The 24,316-nt window shown below is 38.2% G+C and overlaps 2 protein-coding genes across 7 annotated transcripts in view; both read right to left on the reverse strand.

Moving 5' to 3' along the window:
* st8sia5 (ST8 alpha-N-acetyl-neuraminide alpha-2,8-sialyltransferase 5) overlaps positions 1-5,251 on the reverse strand; it is a 29,424-nt gene extending 24,173 nt beyond the window's left edge. For 2 of the 6 annotated variants that reach the window (XM_007256592.4, XM_007256590.4), the window contains exon 1: positions 4,812-5,249. In XM_007256592.4, the coding sequence (XP_007256654.1) occupies positions 4,812-4,942 (131 nt within the window). In that variant the 5' untranslated portion in view covers positions 4,943-5,249. Of the gene's footprint in view, positions 1-4,811 lie in introns of all 6 variants that reach the window. The other 4 variants (XM_022676411.2, XM_015607679.3, XM_007256591.4 and 1 more) reach the window with 4 other exon arrangements.
* A 5,594-nt stretch (positions 5,252-10,845) lies between these two features.
* Positions 10,846-14,810, reverse strand: rpl37 (ribosomal protein L37). Its single transcript, XM_007256589.3, has 4 exons — positions 14,687-14,810; positions 13,408-13,543; positions 12,250-12,334; positions 10,846-10,945 (listed from the first exon to the last, which is right to left on the reverse strand). The coding sequence occupies exons 1-4, from the start codon at positions 14,687-14,689 to the stop codon at positions 10,876-10,878; spliced, it is 294 nt and encodes a 97-aa protein (XP_007256651.1). The 5' UTR covers positions 14,690-14,810; the 3' UTR covers positions 10,846-10,875.
* Between the last annotated feature and the right edge of the window lie 9,506 nt (positions 14,811-24,316).

The raw sequence follows: 24,316 nt of genomic DNA on the forward strand, positions 1-24,316 counted from the left end.
CTTCTAAGTTGATGAGTTGAATCAGATGTTTTAGGCAGAAGAAATGCAACTGTGCAATATAGAGGTGCTCCATAACAAATAGGAACCAAGAGGGATCTAAGTATAACGTTGCATTTGTAACTACTAGGGAATTAATCAAACCTATTCCCCAAGGAGCCTCCAAGTGATGCAACTGTTGGCCTTATTATTAATGGCAGTCACACTGGTGTGACGTCAAACTGCAACTCAGAGCTTCCCAGTCTTCCCAGTTACCACTTAGTCTTGGATGTCAAATCTTACCCACTGAAAGTTTTCATTTTACTAGCTGCAACGCAAATTATTCCACCTCTGTTTTCTCTATTTCCTGTTATCAAAAACACACTGGTGTCAAGTTAAGGTTCTTAAAGTATCCTTTGTACAATAAACCCATACCTCATCATTAGCTCATTAGCTCTTATCTGAAGTTGGGCAATTCAGCTACATGGAATTACCAACTATTACTCTAGCTGTGGCTTTTAATTCTAATAAGATCAGAAGTTCCAAGAGCAAATCACGGCTGACATAGTCCAAGCCAAGACCAAGACTTTGTGATAGACTGAACACAAGAAATGGCCAAATGGAACAAAAATCATTTAAAAATCTGTACTGTACACTCATCTTGATAACAAAAAATGTTGCACCCATAAGGAAGTGTTAGATTGCAGAGCTATTCTGAAGAGGATAGAGATTGCCAAAAACAATAATAGATTAAATGTTTCTCACACACATTTTCATTTTCTGCAGGGGTGAAGTGTCAACCACCTGGACATGTGACACACGACAGCAAATCGTTTATCTTGGCACTGATCACAGTGCCTTAACACACACAGATTGGCAGGTCATCTTAATTAACAAAACTCTAACCTGACCCTTGCCCTAAGATGCAGCCTTCTCAAACTCTGCCAACTGCTCAAACTGCTTTTAAAGTCTTCCCTAGGGCATACTTCACTCACAAAGAATTGATTTGATTGATCGATTCCTTCTGGGTGCAACAAATTTCAACATTAAAAAACAGGACTTGCTTGGACCTGTTCTAACAGAAAATCAGAGAATCCTTCTAACCCTGAGAAAAAAAAAGAAGTCAAAATAACGCTGATGGGACAAGACCTAGAACGTTCAGTTCAGACTCTGCAGACCTGATCTTGACCCGAAAACCTAAAAAAACTAGGAGAAGTCATTACACACCCTTTCTGGTATGAAATAAAAAAATACAGCATCATTTAAATTTAATTCTTCCAACGTATATATTGAAAAAGTCTTGGTTCCCAATATTGATCCCCACAGACAGGGCTGCAGGAAGGTGGAGATGGCCAATCTTATCTAAACAGTAAAACATGATGCTGATGCAAGATGTGAACAGTCAAGAGCTGAAATTTGAGGATTTGAACCATCTCTTTCACACATCACTTAATTGTCCTTGCATATTTTTAAGAGAAAGTCTTATAAACGGCACTACCCAAGAACTATGAGCAGGAAATTAGGAAAAACATATCACTCCTTAGAGGTGTTTTATTCACCACAGAATGTAATTAAGCTAGAATTATTAATCAACTATTCCATGGCCTTAGTTGGCAAAAATTGTGTATATCATTTATTTATAGAGTAATTCGTTTGTTGTTTAACTTGTAAACTAGTTTCCATAATGTATAAATCTTCAGCAGGGGAAAAAGCCTTTTTTTCAGGAGTCATACACAGTCTAAATGTTCACATCTATGCATAAAACTTCTTTTAGTTGATGTTTTCAATGTAGACTTTGATAATTAATGTTTCTCTTCAGATAAAGGCTGCAGATCCAGGGGGTTGACATCACAAAGAATTGTGGTAAACTGAGAGACTGGTGCTGTAGTGGAGCAGATGGACGCTAATGTCTTCAAGGGCTTTCATGTCTACTTTACCTTCTACCTTCCCACTCGGACAATATTTCACATTTTCTGTATTCCATAAATCTAATAAAAATCTAATTAGAACGAATTCCAACTCTTCCATCTGGTCCAATTGTCAAGCCTGATACCGATGTAGGTTTGATTACTGGGCTCTTCTGTTATTCTCCATAGACCAGGCAGGTGTCCATTGTTTAACTACTGCTACCTGCCTTAAACTAGCTGCCCACATTCTAATTGTATTGCCGCTATTTTTGACATTTTCACTATTTCCCGTTATCAGTACATTCATTATTCTTATCAAATCTATTTTTAAAGTATATCTTTGACTATAAGCAACCATTTTGACGTCTGTGATGATACAGTGACATTTATCCAATAGTTTATTAGGAGGATGGGTCACCCCGTTTGGTTCGATTTTTGTAATTGTCCTGTTTTACAGCTCAATAAGTTTTGGGTAATCTGGATGTTCTTTTAAAGGAAGAACAGCATTGTTTCAGCTTCACGGTTTGTCACTTCTATTTAACGAACTCTCATTATTCAGTTATGACAAGTTTAATACAGTTTAACACTCTACAGCACCTTTATCGAAGCAATTATTGCATGTTTCAGCAGTGTGAATAAGCCCAGACTCTACCTGCTGTCTAAACACCTCAGTTCCCCATCTGCTCGCCCACGCAGACGTCTGAGGAACGCAAGCGCTCACAGGTACGTATTTTTAGATGCCGTCATCACACCTTTCTCTCTAGCTTTCTCTCCCTGAAGCACAAGATGGCCCCGGTGGACCTTGAGATGTTGTTGACTTTGCCAGTCTGAGCCCTAAAACCCTGCACACACAACATCCTGCATCCCATGGGTGTGTCAGAAACATACACACAGACAAACACACACTCGTCCTTGTCTCTCCGTAGTGCAGACAGTAGTGAGGACCCGGGCAGGATTCATGCTATCGGCACCGAGATGCTCAGATCTGATCTCATGAATCCGGTGTGTGCCTGAGGAGGCGTCAGGGCGGAGAGGTTGGAGTGGGTGTTTTACGGAGGCAGGGGCATGTGTGTGTGCAGGGACGAGGGGGGCTTCAAATGTAGCATATGGACGTCTGCTGGCCCGCAGGAACCATAATGCACTGGAGGGGGGTGGGGTGAAGGAGGTGGGGGGGGGGGGCTCTCTGCAAAGAGAGGCGCCATTTTACACTGAAACACACACACACACACGAAAAGAAACACACTGGCAGTGATGATGAGCCATGCCGAACTCCCACCGAGCGAGAACCAGGTTCTCCTCAGGGTGGGGCGACATTCTGTCCTAGAACCTCAGAACCTGCCAAGAACCCGTTTGGAGGGTTCTATTAATATCAGTAAGTTAAACTATACCATCAAAACACTGCTGCGAACACTATTGGAGAGTTGTACTGATACCAGAATGTATAACTAGAACCTCAGAACCTGCCAGAAACATTTTGAAAGGTTCTACCAATATCTGAAGGTGGAATTAGAGGTTCTACTGATATCTCAGAACCTGCAGTGAATCCTTTTAGTGGGCTGTACTGATATCACAAGGTGAAACATGAACATCAGAAGCTGGGAAATATTTCTGAGTGTTCTTCTTATATTTCAAGGTAGCAATACAGGTTCTACTGATATCTAAAGATGGAACTAGAAGCTCTGAACAAGCTGACCATTTTAAACGGCCCTGCTTTTAACAGAAGATAGAAGTAGTTCCCCAGATCCTCATGAGAACACTTTTAGAGGGTACTATTGCTATCTACAGGTGGAACTAAAGGTTCTTCTGACATATGAGGGTTGAACCAAAACCTCTTAACTGGCTGAGGACCCTTTTGGAGGGCTCTTCTGATATCAGAAGATGAAACAAAAACCTTGGGACATTCTGGGAGCCCTTTTGGAGGGCTCTACTGATGTCTAACTGTGGAATTAAAAAATCAGAACCTGCATGAAACGCTTTTAAAGGGTTGTACTGATATCTGGACTATAGGTCCTACTGATATCTGAGGGTGAAACATAAACCTCAGATTCTGCTGGAGGCTTTGATTGAAATCTAAAGGTAAAACTTCAGAACCTGCCAGAAACCCCTTTCTGAGGGTTCTACTGACATTTGAAGCATCAGAGGGTGGCAACGGGTCCTGGTTCTGCCCTGCTCGGCTGTGATTGGGATGCATAATTAATAAGCGGAGCAGGAGGGCTCCGGAGATCCTTTCCAACACTGCCATCGTCACTACCATCCCTGAAACCATTCCATTCTGGCACGTTTGGGAATCAGCGACCTTCCCAACAACACCACGTCTGTTGCCTCTTTGCTGCATTGGCACACTGGAGTCTTATGTAAGATGTATGATCAGTATAGGGCTGAAAAAAGGAAAAACAAAAAGAGAGAGAGACAGAGAGAGAAAGACTGAGAGAGAGAAAGAGAGAGAAAGAGAGAGAGCACCAAAAGCGTCGTGCTGCATAGACAGTCGCCCAGTGGACTGTGTATGGCATGGCTATGAAACTCGAGCCTCAGGATAAAAACACAACAAACCGCATGCGTAAAAACAGAAAATCATGAGCGCGTGCTCGTGTCGTCGAGGACTAGGTGGGGGGCGGGGGCGCGCGCAGCGACCTGCTCCAGACAGACGGTCGCCCTTGGCCCTTGTTTTCATCTTAAACAATACAATATATTCTCAGCATCATCACCTTCATCATCATCATCATCATCATCATCATTATTACCATAACCATCATTGCTCATCACGTGCGTGTTGTTGTAATGTTTTTTTCACACCCCTCCCCCCAAGATTGTAATTGTAATCGCCACGCGCCTCGACCAATAGGCAAATAATAACTAATACATTGATAGATAAATAAATAAATAAATATATAAATAAATAAAGCGCGAGGCGCGCGCTGCAGCCGTTACCTCCTGATGTAGTTCTTGCCGTAGAGGATCTGCTGCAGCAGCGTCACGAGCCCGAACGCGCAGATGAAGATGAAGCACAGGGATCTGTTCCCCAGCAGATCCCGGCTGGCCGTGGGGTCCGAGTACCCCATCCTCCCGCGCGCGCACCGGCACACAGCAGACTCACAGCGGACACTGCTGGGTCAGTCCCCGAGGGGCATGCTGTAGCGCGCGCACCGCGGCTGCCTACGAGCGCGCGCCCGTCTGTATGTCTGTCCGTCCGTCCGCTCGTCTGTGAGCGCGTGTGTATCTGTGTATATATGTGTGTATATGAGGTTGTGCGCGCGAGCAGGTGAAGAAATCTCGGCGCTTTATTTTCTTCAGGAGGAAGAGAGACGCAGTGACGCTGTCTCAGCATCCCCTGTCTGTGTGAACGAGCGAGCCCCCCCGCGCGCGCGCGCGTGTACGTACGTGGGTGGGTCTCTGGCAGTGAAGAAAAGGATGGTGGGGGTTGGGGAGGGGCACCCTAATGTAGTGATGCTGTTTGTTTTTCCACCCGTATTCAGACAAACCTTCCAAAAGACCGGTACATTCGCTCTGAGAGGAGAGAACGAGCCACTAATAAACCAATCACAGTGCAGGAAAGGCGGAACTCACCAGAATACAGGTGGACAGACAAGGACAAGCAGAAGATCCAGAGTAACATTATAAAGGTGTCATTTTGTTTAGAAAGCATTTAGTCTCTCCAAATTTTATATACACAAAAACTGCTAACCCTTATACTTAATCTATTCTGTATTACTGCACTAATATCTCCGTTAGGTTACTTTTAAACTTTTGTATAGCCTTTTGTATTTATATATTCTTGTATAGATTCTTTTACTATTCTGTATTCTGTAGTAGGTGAGATACCGCCGCGTTCACTCCGCTCCCAAGACGCTGGCCTGTTATTAGTCCCGCGTATTAGAAAAAACTATACAGGAGGAAGAGCGTTCTTTTATAAAGCTCCCCAACTTTGGAATAGCCTCCCTATTAATATACGGGACTCAGACACACTCTCAATCTTTAAATCTAGACTCAAAACATTTCTATTTGCTCAAGCTTTTGAGTAATGTCTCATTACAATTTTCTTCCTCTTACAGCTTATCCAGCAAATATAAACCCTGTCCTAATCATCTGCTTTCTCTTTCTCTCCCCATGTCCTGAGCTGCTGCTACCAGTGCCCATCCCACTCCAGCAGAGTTTTATAAAACCATTCGAACCCCTTTTTCTTCCCTCCCCTCTCTGTTCTCTCTCTCTATCTTTCTCACATGTGCTGAGACGCCTGGCCGGCCGGTCTTCCTGGATGTGTCCGTCTGTGGTTCCAGCTTTCAGGAATCAGCCCTGTCCTTCTACTCAGAATTATTACACAGCCCTTCTAACTTCTGCTTTTTTTTCCTCTTCCTTTCCTTTCTGTTTTCTCTATCTATCTCTTTTACATGTATGGAGATGCCCTGTTCCTGATGTTCCCAGCCTGGCTCTCCACTGCCCGCTGTGTCGTTCTCCGGCTCTGCAACCCTGCACTGATTACCATTAACACACTCAGTATCTGTTTCTGTATTAGCCATAGCTCTATAGTTTGTGCCCATCACATTCTTATATTCATAAATTAGTACCTGTTATATTAGCCATAGTTCACATTAATTCTCTGTACTGTTTTTGTTCTGTTATTTGTTTGTTGTTTGTTTGTACTGAGCGGGTCAACCCGAGTAGGATGGGTTCCTCGGACTGAGTCTTGGTTCCTTCCAAGGTTTCTTCCTCTTAAAGGGAGTTTTTCCTTGCCACTGTGTCACCATAAAATTGGCATCTCTGTGGTGCTGCTCATAAGAGGCGTGGACCTGTTTTTCCTGTAAAGCTGCTTTGTGACAACCTTTGTTGTAAAAAGCGCTATATAAATACAATTGAATTGAATTGAATTGAAGATACTTATCTGCGTTTTCAGCATTTTTATTTTTATTTATATCTTATAAGGTATGGTACATTTTTCAAGCCTCAGTTAGCATCTTCCTAATGTCTTAATGTGCTTTCTTACTGTACCACCCCTATTATTGTTTGTTTCTTCTGTGTTGTCTATCTATCTATCTATCTATCTATCTATCTATCTATCTATCTATCTATCTATCTATCTATCTATCTATCTATCCATCCATCCATCCATCCATCCATCCATCCATCCATCCATCCATCCATCCATCGCCATTGCCTGCATTCAGCCAATAGATAGACTATTCAGATAGAACAATGAACGAATCAGGAAAAGTCCCCTGACTGACACCAATCTGTAAATTAGGATCCATGGCCCCACCCATTGTTAGTCAATTGCAGGCCAAACGTTTGCATGTCTTTAACTAAAATAGCCTGAAACTATTTCATGAACGTTTTTCATAAAAACATCACAAAATAAATGAATCTAAACATGGAATGAGACATTTAATGTGGTATTGGTCTGGGGATTCTCTCCATAAAATGTTTAAAAAAAAATCTGATTTCATTTCCTGCATTCTGGTGTATTTTAACAGGTTGTTAAACACCTAAAGTGACTTACAGTTTTTCTCAGTCGATTTGGTACATTTTTCACATCATGATTTACACTGGCATCAGAACAAGCGCATTTCTCAAAACAGTGCAAACAGCAAAACTTACTGAAATACCCGCAAAAGCACGTATCTCACTCAGAATTCTTTGTTTTTGCTTTAAAAGCAGAATGTCTAGTCTGTGTGTCATTGCCTATGAACAAGGAAATCAAAATACTTAGTCATGTCAAAAGTGTACAGTGTAAGTATATTCTGATCAATATTCAAATCACACGTTACACAAAACATGATTATAGTGCTTTTTATGCATTCTGTCTCTCCTCTCTGTTGGTCCACATGTTTTAATTCATGTTAAACTGAATATCTTTTCTTGCAATGCTTTTGAACAATCAAAGACACAGTTGTTCTTCCAATATTTGGCTGTACCCGGCGAGCAGCTTCAGCCATTGTACACTCTAAAAAACAGAGGTACGATATGAGTACTTTTTTGTACTCAAAGGTACACTCTTCATAATTGTACCCTCAAAGGTACAATATTGGTCTTTACAGGGTCAGATTTGTTCCCTCTGAAGTACAAAGTAATTTCTACCAGCAATAAGTACAAATTTGTACCATTTAAGCAGCCAAAGGGTACATTCAGTATTCTGTACCACTGTACTAATAAACAATATATATTTTAATTGCAAATTTTTCATTTGAAAGCCAGACAATTTTCAATCCTCAAGTTTTTGAGGCATATTTAGTTGATGATAATGTTTATAATCTTTATAATCTTTACTGGCACAAAAACCATGGGTACAAAAAAGGACTTTCACTGAAAGGTACTTTTTTGTACCTCGATATAAGGTACAGCCCCAGCGACAAGCTTTGTACCCTTTTAAGTACAAATCTGTACTTACTTTTCTTAGTGTGTAAGACCAGGATTTCAACAACTTTACCAATAAAGTTTCATAGAAATGTCTAAATTATGCCCGAGAGATTATGATACCCTGTTCAGCACTTTTGCATGTAATGTCCTAAAGCCTAAATGTTTTGGAGGGTAAGACAATTTCAATATTCAGTACAACACATTTTGATGAGCACGACATAAGCAATGGATCATGCAAAAACAGCTTAAAATTGTACATGAACATTAGCGATAATGACGAAGACATTTGCAAAATGTGAAACAAAGAGAAATTCAAGCCTGCATCTCTTCCCTGCTGCTCCCAGACCTGCCCACTTATCAGGCTTTTGACTGACCTTGTACCAACTAAAAAGCTATTGCAACAGAAACTAGTGAATTAAAATCTGTTAGAACAAATAAACTATTGCACAAATAAAAATGAACTTTTTATAATTTCCTGTAGAACTCAATTTATATTCATCTATCTGATAAGCTCAAAGGCATATTCAGGTTGTTTGAAAGGCAGAGGGCACCTCCTGCACAACATAGGGCCTGCCCATTATAAAAGGGGTGTGGCTAAAGCAGAATACTTTTTGCTTTTGTATTTCCACTTGGGCTCTGTCCCTATAAACACTTAAAAAACATCTGCCAGTAAACAGTTAGTTTACCAGTTTAAAGAGTTTGGTCTCAGGAATCATATGCTTCTTTGAGACTTTTTAAAGGCTCCCTTATTGTGACATCACAAAAAGGAAATGTGCATAGAACCAATCTGGCACCAACCCTCACTTTGCATTCAAAACCACCACTTGCACGCAGGACAAGTGTCAACAGCAACAGACCAACTTTTGTTTTGTTTGGAAAGGGAAACAAACCTGCCAAAAAAAACTGCATTGCAGAAATCTTTGACTTAATGTTCCATATTTAAACTTCAACTTTTTAATCACAGAGAACATTTTAGGTGAATTGGGATTCCCCAAGCTGAAGTAACAGAACTGTTTTTTCAGACAGAATCTTAACAATGCAACAGCTTCTCTACAACATTATCTGGGGCAGCTGGCACCATCCTTGGGCCCAAAAATGTTTTTTTTTTTTTTTAAGAAACACTGTTCGGTGATTAAAGTCTTACTTGATCAGAAGAGCCAATTTAAAAAATTACCACACAGTTTATTCACAGAGCTCATGCAGTTTTCTCTATTGAGAAGTGCTGCAAATAGAATAGAACTCTGAAGATACACATGAAGCTATTGGCACTGTGCCTAAAGACAGACATGTGCTAGAAGAATGATTATGCTCCATCCAGTACTTTTAATGATGGGCTCCACGAACACTTCTTGCTGAACACAATCAAATCCTCACAGCAATGAACACCAAAACATAGAACAATTCTAATAAAAACCATGATAAACCTTTTTAATACTGTTATAAAACAGCACAGAGAGATTATAATAATCAGTACTCCAAAACTTTGGTCTCTACAGTGAATTTTTTTACTCGAGTATAAAAATTCATAAACGTGTGTTACAGGGCACATCTTTAGCAATGAGCTCAAAGCAAACATGACCTGGAACCTTCAAGAATAAAATCCAACCAATTACATATATTTAGCACCATGGGAACTAATAAGATAAAATGCATAGGACAACCTGTATTATTAATTTAAGGTCGGAAAAAAAACAACTCAGCACTACGGGGTGCCATATCGTATTGTACGCAATAATATCAGGGACATTTTTAAATACTGTGAACGCTATTACACCCTGAAATATCGTTCCATATCACCCACCTCTAATTATCACAGGGTTCTACTTTGCTGTTTTAAGCGAAAGAAAAATTCACACTGTTCCGATCATATATTATATAAAACTATATCCGTCCAGTATTATTTATTTTACTTTATTCCTGGATATATGGAGATATTTGGTGTGTATTATTAGCATCATGACATTCTGAACCATTGGCTCCTGTTACAAATCTGATAAATATACATACATATTTTTTTTTTATCTCTGTTAGGGGTGTACCATACACAAAATGTACCTTTTGTTACAATATTTTTTATAATATTTAGTGTTTTGTCATATGGCCAACAGTATTGTTATCTTGAAAATACCATGAAATATCACACACATGTGAAACATACTGTTTCAGATGCATCTAGTGTAATTTGAAGAATTGAGATTAATCCTATAATTCATCCTTCTTAAATAAAGCACCAACACAGTGCCAAACCCTGTACACTGGAAATATTACAGGAAGTTTAAAGGATTATACTGCATTACATTATCTCAAACAGGGAGAATTTCAGACAGTGACCAATACCAGATGCGACAAGACCACTTTTATAATGGGCTCCAAAACAGATTATCTACATCTAATCCAGTTCTATTTCTTTTACCAGTAACAGAATCCCTGTAATGCAGAAACAGCTGTTCTTAGATATGTTACTAAAATCACAGACAGCATTTTGTGAAAAATTACATTATCCAAAAGTTGACAATACATGAATCATTTAATACAGCTGTACAAAAAACTGCAACTGCCAAGAACACCAAGAACCTTCTGAACAAAAAGCCAAATGAATGACTGACAGCAAGAATGGTGTTGACATGTTTATTAGAAACATTGTTTACGAGGAGCTGGATGCAGCCACTGCTGCCCGCCTGGGTTTGGGGACAGTTCCTTCACGGAATCCATTCCTGGGGAAGAAAATAAAAACTTAGTTAATTCACAGCCTAATCAAATGAACTTGAGCAAAACAGATTTCCGGGTTGATATTTCTGTTGTTATAAAATGTATTATGGTATTGGGTATCAATGTGTGTGTAGTAGTCAAATGCTACTCTGCTTATTCAGATTTAAATCCAAATGAGATGTGGGAAGGACTATGCAAATCTGCTTGTTGCACAGCAAATACTGGTGTTTAGGTTTTACTGGGAGGAGTTGTTTTTAAAATCTATTCCAGATAGATAAATACAGTGATTGTACATATGCAACTGTTTTAAACGAGTCTGGTGTTTGTTTGCTTTTTTTGGCTGTATGCAATTATACCCCTGATATCCAAGATGGGTAAAGTGACAAGGTGTAAACTGGGTCTCTGGGTAACACTAGGGTTGATCATCCACTTCAAAACATTACCACCATATACAGTATTTCTGGCCACAGGATTTGCATAAAAAGGATTTGCATACAAAGTCTTGTTTACACTGCTACAACAGCATATTTTGGATTATTTTGCAAACTTGTGTGGTGTTGCTTTCTGAAGCTCACTTGCTAAACTAACCTCAAGTACAGATTGAGTTAGTAAATTTAGTTTAACCTAGCTAGCAATAGATAATGGATAACCTTTAACACTACAGAACAATAATGTTAGCTAACAGGCTAACCGCAGAGTTATTTTGGCCTGTTATTTTACCAAGAGACACAGCAGAACTTTGGCATAATCATATTTAGGAAATAACGTCTTCATTCGAATATACAGTTCAAATGTTTTAATACCGCAGTATACGATGTTAGTCATATGGCCCAACCCTAGGTAGCACAGTAGACAACAATGTCTTTAAATCTTGACCATCTTTGCACATCAGACTACACCATCTTAAACCAGGACCTTGAACCCTCAACCCTGCACCTTTAGTGCTTTTCTTGCTCCCAACACATCTGATTTAATTGACCAGGTGATTTACAAACCTTTTCAGAACTGTAGGGGTACATTAAAGCAGGACAACTTAACATGTTTAGGGCAAGAGGATGTCAAGACCAGGTTCGTGTAAAACAATTATTCTTTGGGCAAAACTCAACACAACATTCTTCCACCTGTGTAACTCTGGATAAGAGCATCAGATAAATGTTGTAAATGTAAACATACTTTAGCAAGCATGTGCCAAAAGAATAATTATATTGTCATAACTAAGGGTTTAAAATTTATATTGTACACGGTAGTTGCATTTACACATTTGTGCATTAAAACATTGAACATAAAACCAGTCATCTAGTTAACTCACCTGAATCGGCGGAACACAACCTTCATGTGTCTCATGCGGCCAGTTCCAGTGGTGCTGCGCCTCTTAGCCTTAGCGCTCCAGTTGTCTGAACGCACACAAAAAAACAGTCATGTTAAACATAGCTTAAACTAACATCACAGATAATAGTTTTCATTAGTCAAAAATAAAACAAGTCAAAATCAGATGTGTGATAAGATTAGATTTTTATACCTACAAGATGAACCATGATTAAACAGACTCTGCCAGAGATAATCTGTCAGAATTTAATTAAACACTTTGCCACGTTTAACATGGTCTCCAAATGAAATGATATTGGATTTTTGTTGACAAGTGATTTTTGCTAGCTGGATCATGCTTGGATTTCACCTTAACTGCACGAGAACTCATAGTAAACCACATATGTAGTAGGGGTAAGTGACATGATGCAAATAATATCAATATAATGCATCTGTATTTGGAAAAAATGATATTCTTGGTGATATTGCAATACAAAATTACTGAAATTAAGAACCTTACTGTAACAAAATTTAGCTTTATTTAGTATAAATTTTAAAGATTCATTAGAAAAAAAATCTAATTGTGTTAATTTAATATCACGAGTAACTACTTAAATCCACTACAAAAATAAAATGCAGAATATACAGCATACATATATACTCTGAAACAAACTTTACTGTAAAAAGGAGAATACAACAAGTCTGCCTTCTACAATTATTGCTTCAAATATTATAATATTGTTTACAATTCAATATGACAAGCCCCGCCTAACCTGGAGGACATTTAATTTTTACTCAGTCCTAATGCAAATGTGAATTGAACGTGTGGCGTTTAACATCCACTGCGAGCAGACAAGATCCAATTTAACAGCATGTATACAAGCACACAGACACTGGTTCTACCCAACTGGCATCACAGATTACAGGTAAATTTCACCTAAAGAGAGCGCATAATGCACAGGTAGAACCAGGCGACATGCTCAGTCAGAGCAGGTTACCTGCAATAGTGTATTGCTATGCTTTTTGTGCGCAGATTACCCCCTGCATTTTAGTAGATGTGAAACATGTCAAAAGAAGCTGTTAATAAGCTCAAACCAAATCTTTAAGTACACCATCCACATGCACAACCTAATCGTCACTTGAGAAGATCTGTAACACTTACACTTTCTCTTGCGCTTGGAGGGGTAGCCGCACTTCCCGCAGGTGGACTTCTGCAGATGGTACGCCTTGGAGCCGCAGCGGCGGCACAGCGTGTGGGTCTTGTTGCGGCGCTTCCCGAAAGACGACGTTCCTTTCGTCTGAAATATAGATTAAAACGTTTAAATTAAAACATTCAACTATTACCATGACAGGTATAAATGGTATAAATGTCTGTTGTAACAACATTCACTTTTTTATCTCCCTCACAATAACAAAGTAATTCAGAGTCATAGTTAATGAACTGTGTCTATTTTAGATTGAATGTCAGATTTAATCTCTAAACTGTTCTTTAGATCTGAAACCCATACGTTGTACGAGTTCTAACATTTAAGTGCTATCCACCAAACATATCTTTATCCATACAGTTGCAAATTAAGTAATAAATTATGCTGGACCCTTCAACTAAATAAGATTGAACCATTTAACCTGAATATTTAGTGCTGATGGCCACCAAAAGCAGCTCAAGTTTTATTGGCATGACAACATGGCTGTTCATTTACTAAATCTGGTCAAACTACACTCAAGAATCAAATCGGGTCAAATCATTGTATCATCCTCATTTTTAAAACTTGGTTTTTAATTGTTGTGTAATGTAAGTTAGCTAGTTAGTTCGCTAACCTCGATAGCGAGCTGGCTAGGACTTTAGGACTAGGAAGGTTTGTTAGCCCACTTTCCTGTAAATGCCTCCACTGTATTAACTACAGTAGTGTTAATAGACTGATATTCTAAAAACTACTCCAAGGAAAATGAAAATATTTAAGACAAGTTATAGCAGAGTTTGTTTCCAAGCCATTGAAGGTAGCTAACACTCACAGGCACTGCCTGCTAGCTAAACTATGTTGGGTTAGCCGGCTAACTGGCTAAACCCAACAGAATTCCGTTACTCTGTACATACGGGACACTATTTATATTTAATTAACACTTTCCAGACCTGGACTAAACAGCTGAACCCTTATTAGACATGCGGTTTACACAGTTATATATGTACAGATAGCTGTTTCACTACAGGCGGAATCTGGTCACGCTGGCGGGTATAGTAGCAGCGCTAACTGCGAGCGGCTAACCCGTACTCTCCAAACTGTGAGATTTATCTCACTTATTAAACCTTAATCTCCTCCAATACAGAGATAAGTCAGTTTGAAACACCTTTAATACTCAATCTGATGCATGAAATTCTGGTATTAAAGTGTAGAAAAGAGGATGTTTGAGGATTTCTGGATTCAGAGCGACAGCGCACTCACCATCTTTCTTGGAGTTGAGGTCCGAAAGAGGCCGGAAGTTGGTGCAGCGCTGAAATAAACCCTCCGCCCGGCCGGAGAAAACCAGACACTTCCTGAACAAATAATCCATTAAAAGATCCTACTTCGACTAAACAGCGTTAATAAATACTGATCAAATTAAATACTAATCCAATAATCCATCAAAATATCCTACAGCGGCTGAACAGCGTGAATAAATACTCCTTGTTATTATACAGCAAAACAGAATGTTTCAGTACAGTAATAACAGCAATAATAATAATAATAAAATAATTTATTTAGATTATGAGAAGTTGACCAAGATATTTTACATTATTATTATTATTTTTTAACAATAATAATAAGATAATAATGGTCTGTCCAAAAATAATTCTTTTTTTTATTCTTTATTTTTAATTCTCTCGTCCTCCAGTCACGTAAGTATATATTTAGCCTGAACATTTAAATGAGAGTAGTATATTGTACAGACACTAAAATAAAACACTGACACTTATGAAAAAAGTAAAAATACAGTAATAAAACAGTGATGCATAGGAGGGAGAGAGGGAGAGGGCGGCAGCAGGGTTAATGTAACGTATTTTTGGTGTATCTGTAATTAATAACAGATGAAATAAACCCTCCGCCCGGCCGGAGAAAACCAGACACTTTCTGAACCAAAAATCAATTAAAAGATTCTACAGTAACTGAACAGCATTAATAAATACTCATAAGTATTATACAGCACGAATAGGATGTATCAATACAGTAATAATAATAATAATAATAATAATAATAATAATAATAATAATAATAATAATAATAATAATGGGTTTCGATGATTGCAGTATATTGTACAGATACGTTTCTAAAATACTGATAATTACATAAAAAAGAACAAAATGAATACAATACAAATATAATAAGCTCCCAATATATAAAAAAAATCCATTTCTCGCAGAGAGATAGATAGATAGATAGAGAGAGAGAGAGAGAGAGAGAGAGAGCAATGGAAATGCATGGTTAATCTAATGTATTTTTTGTCATATTTGAGATTTTTTTTATGCTTATATATTTAGGGAAAATAATTAAATTTACATAATGTATCCGGATACATCATTATGTAAATTTAATTATTTAAAAATTCAACTAAATCATAGTAAAATTTGAGCGTTTACGGTGAACTACATTTAGTAACGAATCAAAAATGAATGAACATGTTGAACTAAATCAGTCGGGTTTCCTCTGCTCTGCTTTTGAGAACACAGTAAAAGTAAAGGAAAGCACCAAAAATAAATTCACTTATGAACACCAGCAGGAGGCGCTGCTGTGCTGAACTTCAGTGATGAGATGATGATGATGATGATGATGATAAGTGGATCAGGATGCAGTGTAAGGGCGCCCCCTACCGTTAGAAAGAATTCAACCGGACAGACCCTGGAGGAACCACCAGCACCTCATGGTACTATTTAAAGCATTAGGTACTGACAGGTTGTATAAAACGATAGATAAGACATTTTTATTTTAGTGTGTTTTCTGATCATGTAAATGATTTAAAATAGAGTTTACCAAGAAATTCACCCCTGATTCACTCCTGAATTCACTCCTAATCTTTATTATATTATAAGCAGTGGTGGACAAAGTGCACAAACCATGCAGTTAAGTTAAAGGGTAGCTAAAACACATGATTTTAGGTGACTCCACCCTCAGCTCAAATAAAAAAAAATGCTTAAAAAAATGTAAAACTTAATAAAACTTAATTACATAATTCATTTGAATCTGATGTCTGTTAACCCTTTCAGACCTTGCATCCATTAGAATGGACATAATGTATTTAATTTATTTAAATTTTGTTGTACATAACACTATTTAAGAGCTATTGTTCATCAGAATACACCATTAATCAGCCAATGAACAAGTTCATAAACCAATAAATCAGTAACTTGGCCCCGCCCACTAGAGAAACAGCAATACTAGAACCTTTGAGGCAAAGTAACAGGATTTTTACTAATTTAATGTGATTTAATCAGGTTTTTTACTGTTTAGGGGTAGTTTATGAAATGAAAAGATCAATATGCAATATAGAATATTACACACAGTATTAAATATTTTAGTTAATTGAATGTTTATAGTTCTTTCTACCAGAAGGCCTCTGGTTCTTGTCTCTAGAGCTGTTCCAGTGCTGGTTTCCAGGTGAGTTTCTGTTACTGCTAATAATACAGATGTTTACTATGGACAGGCTGCAACAATTCCAGTTTCCAGGGTGGTTCCATTTCCATTGCTCTGTCCAGCACTCCATCCTGTTCTTTGGGCATTTTATGGACAACTTTGTGCCATAAACATTCTGCCAGTTCCCGCTGTGCCTCTTTACTGACAAAGGTTTTCTTACAATGTAGATTAATGAGTTCTTAAAAGAATTTTACCTCATCCTGTTGTCACCACTTACACTCCTATTGATTGCTCAGTCGAATGTTGTCAAATCTGCGAGTTGCCTTTCCAGGTGTTGCACCAAATTACCGTATTGTTCCTTATAGTGTATAAAGTACACCGGATTATTAGGTGCACTATCAATAAACGTCTATTTACTGGTCTATTTATTACTCAAGGCGCAGGTAAAAAAATTAGGTGGTAAATATGCAGGCTACAGTCCGACATACTTGCCTTTGAACGGTGAAAGAGCTAGCACTTAGCGTGGTTAGTGGGTAATGCTAATGCTGCTCCAGCAGTGCTAGCCGGGGTTAGCAGTAGGCTACAGTTCAATATACTCACCTCTAAACAGCAACAGAGCTAGCACTTAGCACAGTTAGAGGCTAATAATAATACTGCTCCAGTCTCGAGTCTCGGTGCTGAAGAAACTAAGATGAAACTCCTGTATAACACCTGTATGTACTTCAGCACAGTGACTTTACTGCTTCTTACAACCTAAGTGTTAAAATTCATACAAAATGCACACTGGGAAAACTAAAGGATTTTAGGTCCTTATAGTGTGAAAAATAAGGAATTCCCACATTCTTTAATCTGTCTCCCTTTAAGGGCATGTGCATCACGCAACAGAATAAGCGTATTAAATTCCCCTCAAATTTCTGAATAATGTTTAATCTACAGTTACAGTAGATATAGAAGGCATCAGTGTCCACACTGCTGTATGATACACACAAAGAGAAGATTTCGGCAAACCACTGGTTATTTTTCTTCTTTAGTTCATAAAATGTGTGATGACAGCCTGCCTCAGTTTCCTTTAACTTGTCTAAAAGTTCAAACCATCGCAAAACCATGGTTCATTAGATCCAGACAGAGATAAACAACTTCTAGGGTGTTTTCATGCCTGTAGTTTGTTTCTCTGGTGCAAATGAATTAACAAAATTGATATCTTGAAGTATTTTCCCACTTGATTTGATTTGGTTTAGCTGCACTCAAGGAAAAATGTGTAACAAAAAATCTTGTGAGCATGTCTCCATGATTGGTCAGAGCTGTCTGGGGTGGGGTTAATAAAGTAAATACAGGAAGAAGGTTCTGTGTTCTGGATTAGCAAGTATTTCAGAGCAATATAGCTTGGAGAGATGGTAGCAATGGTAGACATGGCATTAGTGAATTTGTTAATAACTGTAGTTATTATCCTTTATACTAAATCTTGTTGAACTGCACCTGAAAAAACCTTAAGGTCAAACATGAGGAATATATTTGATAGTAGTTTGTTTGGAACCACAACGAGACCACTTACTCTCGCAACTAGAGTCTGCTTTAACCCAATTAAAAGGGCTGGTTTGAACACATCTTTATCAAACCCAATTTTGCTCCTGTGGTCCAAACTGTGGGTTGAAGTCCTTACACACCTGTTGTTTTGGTTTGGACCAAACTGAAAAGTACTTAGGGTTTGGACCAAATCTAAGGTCCATCACAATGTCTCCCCCTGTAGGTGAGGACTGGTATTTCCTCTCCCTGCTCTGTGTCCTACTGGGCTAATTATACACACCTGCAGGCAGCACATCTCCGGACTGACTGTCCTCTTGCTCTATGCAGTCTGTTCCCCACTCAGGTTGTGAGCTGTTATTGTTGGGTTTCCTGTGTTCTGACCCTCGCTTTGTTCTTTCAGTTTCTGAGCATGGAACTACTTTCGTACTCAATGTTCTGGGCCGATTCCCAAAAGCGTTGTAGCATCGCAGTAGAGAGAGAGAGAGTTTAATAAGATTCTTGCTCAACCATTTAGCAATAATCTTAAGGGATGTGTGTTTGTGTGTGTGTGTGTTTGTGTGTTTGTGTGTGCGTGTTCGCTATTTGATTATAGAGATTAATCATGAAGGTACCTCAGGACAGTTTTTATTGGCAGTACATTATAATTTATCAAACTCTGAACACACTGCATACTTCTCATGTTATAATTTAACACGTGTTGACCTACAATCTTTTCTAGGAAAAAATACAATGTTTAAAAACAAAAAATACTTTCAGGCAGATATTAGCAATTTAAAATTAAGGCTAGGGTTTGGCTTAGTATGGTATTTAGGTTAAACTTTAGGATTTATGTGTTTGAATGTTTAAGGTAAGGTTTAGAGTGAGTGTTGTTAAGGTAAGGTTTAAGTTTATGGTTAGGATTTGTGTATGAATGGTTAGGATAAGCGTATGAAAGGTTATGATTAGCGTATGAATGGTTGGGATTAGTGTATGAATGGTGAGGATCAGGGTTTGAATTGTTAAAGTAATGTTTAGAGTGAGTGTGGTTAAGGGTAGGGTAAAGTTTATGGTTAAGATTAGAGTTTTAATGGTTAAGTTAAGGTTTAGAGTGAGTGTGGTTAAGGTAAGTTTTAAGTTTATAGTTAAGCTTAGGATCTAAATGGTTAAGATTAGAATTTTAATGGTTAAGGTAAGGTTTAGAGTGAGTGTGGTTAAGGGTAGGTTTAAGTTTATGGTTAAGATTAGAGTTTTAATTGTTAAGGTAAGGTTTAGAGTGAGTGTGGTTAAGGTTAGGTATAAATTTATGGATTAGGGTTTGAATTGTTACAGTAGTTTTAAGTTTACAGTTGCAGGTTTAGGATTATTGTGAATATGATTAGGGTTGAGGTCATGTAGTTTAATTTTAGAATTAGGGTGGCTATGGTCAAGATTATGTGAGGTTATGTTTCATTAAGGTTAGATTTACAGTAAGTATGTTTAGATTTAGAGTTAGATTTAGAGTTAGTATTTTTAGTGTTAGGGTTTATGCTAATATGGTTTAGTTCAGGTTTATATTATAGCATATAGATTGTAGCATTATTCAGCTGCAAAAAAAAAAATCAATCCCTAACACAATAGTTTGACAGGGATTAAGCGTAGCCCTGGACAATACAGCACTGAGAATGGAGGTTTTCTGTTGATAAAAATATGTAGGCTAGGACTAGCTAAAATGCGTATGTGTATTTGTGTGTGTGTGTGTGTGTGTGTGTGTGTGTGTGTTTTATATTACTGCATTGTTCAGCAGCAGGAAGCTTTTCACTAAACTCTGAACATACAGGAACATTCACACACACACACACACACACACACAGTAACATCAGCACACCCTAATAAAATGGCCCAACACACATTCACACACTGTTACGTAAACACACCAGCAGCACTTTCTGCTGTTTATTGTGCCCCGAGGTAAATATATGATGTGATAAACACACACACGTACCCACACACACACACAAACACACACAGATATCAGTGTCTCCCAGCATGCGAAAATGCTTTTAGTGTGTGTGTGTGTGGGTGTGTGTGTGCTTGTTGAAATGGTTTATATATAAGAAGCCAGATGTGCTGTCTCTGCTCTCACAAAAAACAAAGACACTCATCTTTTAGTCCTGACAAAATCCACTATTAGTCTTTAAGTATCAGTCTTACTGTTGTCTTAACAAAATCCAGTAACAAGCATATTTCTGTTTTAATCAAACCCAGTATTAGTCTTACTGTAGTCTTAGTAGAACTGCATTAGCCTTACTTTGATCTTAATTAAACCCAGTATTAGTCTTATTGCAGTCTTAGTAGAACTGCATTAGTCTTACTTTGATCTTAATTAAAACCAATATTATTCTTATTGCAGTCTTAGTAGAACTGTATTAGTCTTACTCTTATCTTAATAAAACCCAGTATTAGCCTTAATGTAGTCTTAGTAGAACTATATTAGTCTTACTCTGATCTTAATAAAACCCAGTATTAGTCTTAATGTAGTCTTAGTAGAACTATATTAGTCTTACTCTGATCTTAATAAAACCCAGTATTAGTCTTAATGTAGTCTTCGTAGAACTTCATTAGTCTTACTCTGATTTTAATAAAACCCAGTATTAGTCTTAATCCAATCTTATCAAAAATAGTATCAGTCATTAACAACACTCATTATCTGTTTTCTTGTTGTATTAACAAAATGCAATATTAGTCTTGTATGTTTAAGCTGAAAACCTATGGTCAGACTACAATGTGTACATGTTGCTCAGCTCCAGATGTCTCAAACCTGACTCTAAACCAAAGAAAAATAAAAAGTAAAAAAAAATAATGATCCGGATGTACGGCTATTTTGTTCTTTATCTGTTTATCGAAGAGATGAAACCTTTAAAAGGCCTTCTGAGGTCTGCACTGGAAGATCTGTCTGGAAATTTCCTGTCTGCTAGCTTCAGGCCCTGTGAAAGACATTAACATACACAGACGGCATGACACAACACTAAACACACACCCACACACTGCACAGATCACTAAATAGAGCAGGTCTAATCTCACTGCACAGCTATTCTAATAAAATGCAACTCTGTGGTAACAGAATTATAAGTAGGGCTGATTTATGAAACAACACCTTAAGTGGAATGATTCTACTGATCTACGGTTTACACATGTTTCCACTGTTATACTGGCCGTTGGTGAGAAGAGACTGGCTAAATGCTAGAGTGATGAAAAAACAGAAATGTTTGCTTAAAGTAAGATGTGAGATTCAGGAGGATAGTATAAGAGGATAATTCATTTTATCTGCATTAAACTTCAGTTAGTTTTTGGGTTTATGCCCAAGTCAAATCTAAGTTTCTGGGGTACCAGTCAAGTCACTGGGGAGTGTGACTAGGTTGAGTCTTAAAGTCGCCCTATACTTTCTTTGAAACAAAATCGCAAGCAGTAAGGAGCTTCCAAACTTTATGTGGTTTTATGAGTGTCTTTATGTTGCCTACACTCCCGACCAAATACAGGTGTTCTCCCGCTGTACTTCTTTGTCCACAGAGTTTGCCCAGCTTCCATGTAGAAAACATAGGAAGCGAAGCCCCTGTGCAACAATTGTGGCTGTTCGCATTTTTTTTCACAGATACATCACATTGTTCCCCAAAAGTTACGCGAACGTCATCTCCTCAAGAAGTATGCTGAGGTGTTTAAGGCATTGTTAGTACCTAACTCACAGTACCTAACTCACAAAGGCACATTTGGCATCTCTTGGGTGTCTGAGTTGAGTCTTAAGTCTCTGGGGTTAAAGTCTCTTAGCTGAATTCTGAAATACAAGACCAAGCTAAGTCTTTGAGAAGTCTAGAGTTTGTGAGATGGGAGGCTGGTTGAAGTCGAGGTTGAAATTTTCATGGAAGCGAGTCTCAGTTCAGTCTTACGTCTCTGTCACCTGTTAGTATGAAATTACTCATATTCATCATAAGTTTATAAGAAGTAGTGCTTCCAAGAGAGGGTACTTTTCATAGTGGGGGTGTTGAATTTGCCACAACACTGACAAGCCCACTGAGCAGTAAGCCATGTAAGCGTGCACGGGCACAGATTGCTTCAACTCAGAGATGATATCAAGGTAAGCTTCTGTGGTGAGTGTTTGTTTTTTAGTTTTGAGTCTCTGGGCTTTGCGACTTAGTTGGAAGGCTCATTTTTTAAATTTATTTTTTATTTTTATTTTTTTTGGAGGCTCACTTCTGTCATTGGGAGGTCTTCTATTCTTGGTTATGTCACAGGCTCTATGGCTGGTTGTCCCAGAGGTCGGACCGTCTTCGCTCTCTCTGTGCTAGTACAATCCCCCAGTCGGGTGTGAACTAAACAGAGAAATCAGGATTTCAGGAGTTAAATTCCCATCCACGTATAATGATCTCATATTTGGTCAATAATCTCATATTCTCAGAAATGTTTGCTTTCATGCAGTAGTTGAGTAATTTCTGTATAAAGTCAGAGTGAGTCTGTGTGTGTGATGTGTGTGTGTGTGTTTATGTGTGTGTGTGTGTGTGTGTGTGTACTATTACTGACAGAAGCCCAGTGGACCTGTTACCTCAAACTCTCACTTCCTGGAATTTTATGAAGGAGGCTGGATGGCTGACTCAGAGAAACCACACACCTCCGCTTGTTACACAGATTTACCTGGAATTAGAAAGTGAAATAAAACACCCGAAATATTTTTGTTGCATTGTGAATGGAGTATTACTGCATGCAGACCAAACCGCAGAGATGTGTAGGATCTGGAAGTGGTGATTTAGGTCTAGAAATGCAGCTGTTAGAATGTAAATGTCAGAAATTGATCCTATAAACTGATCTTCCATATGTTAAATCCTTCCTAGTAGATATTGAATACTTCATATAAAATACTGACTAATTTAAAGTAGATATTGTATAATTCACAGTAGATATTGAATATGCAATAATCGTTACAGAATATTTCATAGTGAATAGTGAATATTTATAGTGGATACAGAACAAGTTATAGTAGATACTGAATAATTCATAGTAGATACTAGAGATATCAATCGGCTATGTATCAATATCAACCATTTTTAGCCAAAATATGCTTATCAGGCCATATTTCTCTAATTTAGCTGATCCCAAGAGCCGATCAGAACATATTCAGGAGTTAAGGTTTACAGCAGCTCTGTGTGGAAGCAGCACTTCCTCGTTTAACCCCTAGATGGAACTCTGGAGCTGGTGCACAGGTGCAGACACTCAATAACAGATATATAATATATAATAACGACTTATTTCTAAGTCAGTGTCATAAATTTGTAGAATGTGTCAGACTAACACGTCTCATGGAGGAAGCAAAATAAAGACTTTTAAAACCACTAACTGGATACCCCTCTTGAGTTTGTAAGAAACTATTAGCACAGCAACACAGCATGTTGCACACACGTAACAGAAAACATAGCTAAGATTCTGTGCTACTGAATAATTTAGCAGATAAAAAATATTTATAGTAGACAATTAGGGCTCTATTTTACACCCTGTGCAAGGCGTGTCACAATGCTCATTGCTATCTTACACCCTGCAAACAGTCTATTTTCTTAACTTTCTATTAACTTGTGCCTGAGTTTAGGAATAAATCTATGTCAATGGGCGTGATGGTCTGGAAGGTGTGTTAAGTGTTAGGTGTGGTAAAGTTCTGGCGTATTGCTATCTTGGCGGCAGAAAACACACTAAGTGCATCACTGACTATAACCTAGAAAACAGTCAACTTTCCTCTGCTAAGAAGCACAGAAACGCTGCGCCGTTAAAATACCAATCCACCAAAGACAGAATACCTGGCTCTTATAGGAAATGGCAAGTGACGTGCTGATTGAGAAATTGCACGTTACACCCACGACAAATTAAGAAAATTAGTACATGCCTTTTGCATGTTTCGAGCTGTGCAAGGCGTTTATCCTTGTGTTAATTACCTTTTTATATTTTATT

This window comes from Astyanax mexicanus, chromosome 17 (genome assembly GCF_023375975.1).
Source record: "Astyanax mexicanus isolate ESR-SI-001 chromosome 17, AstMex3_surface, whole genome shotgun sequence".
NCBI lineage: Eukaryota > Metazoa > Chordata > Actinopteri > Characiformes > Acestrorhamphidae > Astyanax > Astyanax mexicanus.